Source organism: Perkinsus marinus (assembly GCF_000006405.1).
Source record: "Perkinsus marinus ATCC 50983 genomic scaffold scf_1104296962870, whole genome shotgun sequence".
Lineage (NCBI taxonomy): Eukaryota > Perkinsozoa > Perkinsida > Perkinsidae > Perkinsus > Perkinsus marinus.
Window position 1 is genome coordinate 4,148 of NW_003205281.1, and position 2,854 is coordinate 7,001.

Genomic DNA, 2,854 nt, shown 5'->3' on the forward strand with positions numbered 1-2,854 from the left:
AAATTCTGGGAGGGAATTTTGTGAAAGTTTTTGTTGGTTTCTGTACACTTGTACCCGAATTCGTGGGTAAACTTTTATAAATTTTGAGCTTAGCTGAGGAGAGCGAACAAATATTCATACTCCAACACTGGAGTTTCGCCCGTTTTACGTGAAGTGGAGTTATACTCCATGTGAAAAATGTGATATTCGCGATATGAAGTGAATTGAAAATACAGCGGACAAAGCATCTCATATTAGGTGGAAAACTTCACGTGTTTCACGCGTTATTCACTGCTCACAGGCGTTTTTCGAAATATGTTTTTCACCAGTGTTTATTTTTCATATCATAAAAACGAATCACCCGTGATATGAAAAAATAAATGTTTTTATTTTATTTGACGATTTCTTTCACATAATGGAGTTTCACCCGTGTTACATGATGTGGCGTAAAACTCCGTAAAAAACGCGATATTCGCGCCTTGCAATAGTCGTGTAATATGTTTTTCACTAGTGTTTTTCATATCACAGGTGAAACTCCACTAGTGTAAAAAGCGTGTTTTTTCCAGGAGAAACCCAGTTGGTCACAAACGCCAGTTTCTCGAGATGATTTTGTATACCTCCCCACGGCTAAATATGCAATAAAATCACCGTACTTGCCCTCTGCGATGAGCAATGCTGGAAATTATATTATCTCACTCGGCGATATGTGTCGTTGGTTGGGAGAAAAGGCGGAGGAATTTGGTAGGCTGTGTGTGTGGGGAGGGGGGCGAGGGGGAATATGCATATGAGCGGTGATGACAATATGGTGAAAATTGTGAAATACGGTATGGAATATGCATATGGTGAAAAGGCGGTATTTTGAATATGGGAATTGTGAGGAAATTTTGGTATTGCAATGTGGTAGAAATGAAGTTGATCATTTTTCACTATTAGAGTCGGAGCACACACTGTTACGCAGCGCTTGTTCGAGTATTTCTCTACGACGACACCACTTGAGATGCATATCGTCCGAAAAAACTGCAAATAATTATCAATTATTATAATATTAGTTAATTATTAATTAGTAAATTATTAATATAGTGATATATTATCACTACTTTTCGTGACGTGATGTGAAAATGGCCGAAAAAGTCCGTCCCGGGAATTGAACCCGATCCTGAGCTCGCGTAGTATTCCTTTTTAGGCGTTGAAATCTATCCTGGATTTGCTGTTTCGGAAGACATCATTGTTGATAATAAAGGGCGAATGGTAGCGGTGAAGATTCGCGACCAAGGCGTGGCAAAAGATGGTCATCAAAAAGCTAACTATGAACAGGGGGTTAAAATATACGGTGAGGTTGGATGGGAAGCAGAGCTTAAAAGTTTATGTGAGGATTTCGGAATATGATATATAGCATACATATATTATTGGAGTTTCATAACCCGTTTTATGCGAAGTGGCGTAGTAATATTCTGTGAAAAACTAGGCGATATTCGCGGTGATATGCAGTATATATTTCACTAGTGTTGGTTTTCATATCACTAGGGTGGTGAAACTCCAGTGTCATGTCGTGTGTTAGCAAGAGTAAGTGAATGGAAATTGCTAGAAAAATGCCTGTACCGGGAATCGAACCAGCGATCGTTGCAAGCACGAATAAAATAGAGTATTGCTGGGAATCTCTCTGGGAATATTAGGTTATAGTTTTTCTCTTTTTTCTAGGTAAACAGATCATCCTTGCTGAAGGTGCTAGGGGCTCCTTATCGTTGGAGGTGGCTAAACGGTATAACCTAAACGCGGGGAGATGCCCTTCTAAATTCAGTCTTGGTGTAAAAGAAGTATGGAAGGTCAGCCCTGAGGTAGTGCTTTGATAATTGGAGTTTAACAACAACCTGTTTTACGTGAAGTGGTGTGAAACTAGGCGATATTCGCGGTGATATGCAGTAGTCGTGAAATATATATTTTTCGCTGGTTTTTTTCGTATCACTAGGATGAACCTCATTTGAAAAAACCGAACGACTTTATTGTTCATTAGAGTTTCACAACAATAACCCGTTTAACGTGAAGTGGCGTAGTAATACTAAGGAAAGCGAGCATATACACTGCGTAGTTGAAAAAGGGATTTTTTCTGTCAGGTCAGCGATCCAGGCCATGTGACACACACCGTTGGCTTCCCTATGGACTACATGTCGTACGGGGGCGGATTCATATATCATATGGATGGTGACACGGCGGTGACACTGGCTCTATTTTCGAAAATATATTTTCTTAGACAATCTGGTTCATCTGGGATACGTAACGGGTCTTGGATATACTAATACTAATATGTCACCATATATGGAGTTGCAAAAGTAGTGGTATTAGGTGACTTGAAAATAGCGTCACGCGCCACGAAATAGGTATAAAACGCACGATATGCTGAGACACCTGTTAGAGGGGGGCAAATGTGTTGGATATGGAGCAAGAGTTATTAATACTGGTAGTACGGGGAAGTGGCGTAATACTCTGTGGAAAACTAAGCTATATGCATCAGTGGTTAGCAGTGTGGTAAAATTTGCGCCTGGTCAACCACATGTGTTGGTGACAATATGAAAGCTTTGAGGAAAATTTGGGAAATTCTTGTTACTTTCTGTACACTTATCGTATGTATTATTCCAATTCGTATATGAAATCCTATGATTAGTGAGGAAAATTTTGAGCTCAGCTGAGGAGAGCTAACATTTTTCGCAGCACTGGTGGTTAGTGATGTTTTTCAAATCTGCGATCTGAGTCAAAGTTCGATCTGAGTCAAATTTTCGATCTGGTTTCTCAAGATTGAGTTTTTTAAGAACTATCAGCAATCCTAGTCATGTTTTACGCCCCGTTTTACGTGAAGTGGCATAAAAACTCGGTGAAAAAC

At 39.7% G+C, this 2,854-nt stretch overlaps 1 protein-coding gene across 1 annotated transcript in view; it reads left to right on the forward strand.

Moving 5' to 3' along the window:
• Window positions 1–545: 545 nt before the first annotated feature.
• Window positions 546–2,854, forward strand: part of Pmar_PMAR013536 (conserved hypothetical protein) — a gene marked incomplete at both ends in the record, with an annotated part of 5,236 nt that continues 2,927 nt past the window's right edge. The window contains 6 exons of the mRNA XM_002771402.1: window positions 546–720; window positions 1,163–1,309; window positions 1,678–1,814; window positions 2,091–2,178; window positions 2,228–2,306; window positions 2,355–2,437. Coding sequence (XP_002771448.1) covers window positions 546–720; window positions 1,163–1,309; window positions 1,678–1,814; window positions 2,091–2,178; window positions 2,228–2,306; window positions 2,355–2,437 — 709 coding nt within the window. The remainder of the gene's footprint in view (window positions 721–1,162; window positions 1,310–1,677; window positions 1,815–2,090; window positions 2,179–2,227; window positions 2,307–2,354; window positions 2,438–2,854) is intronic.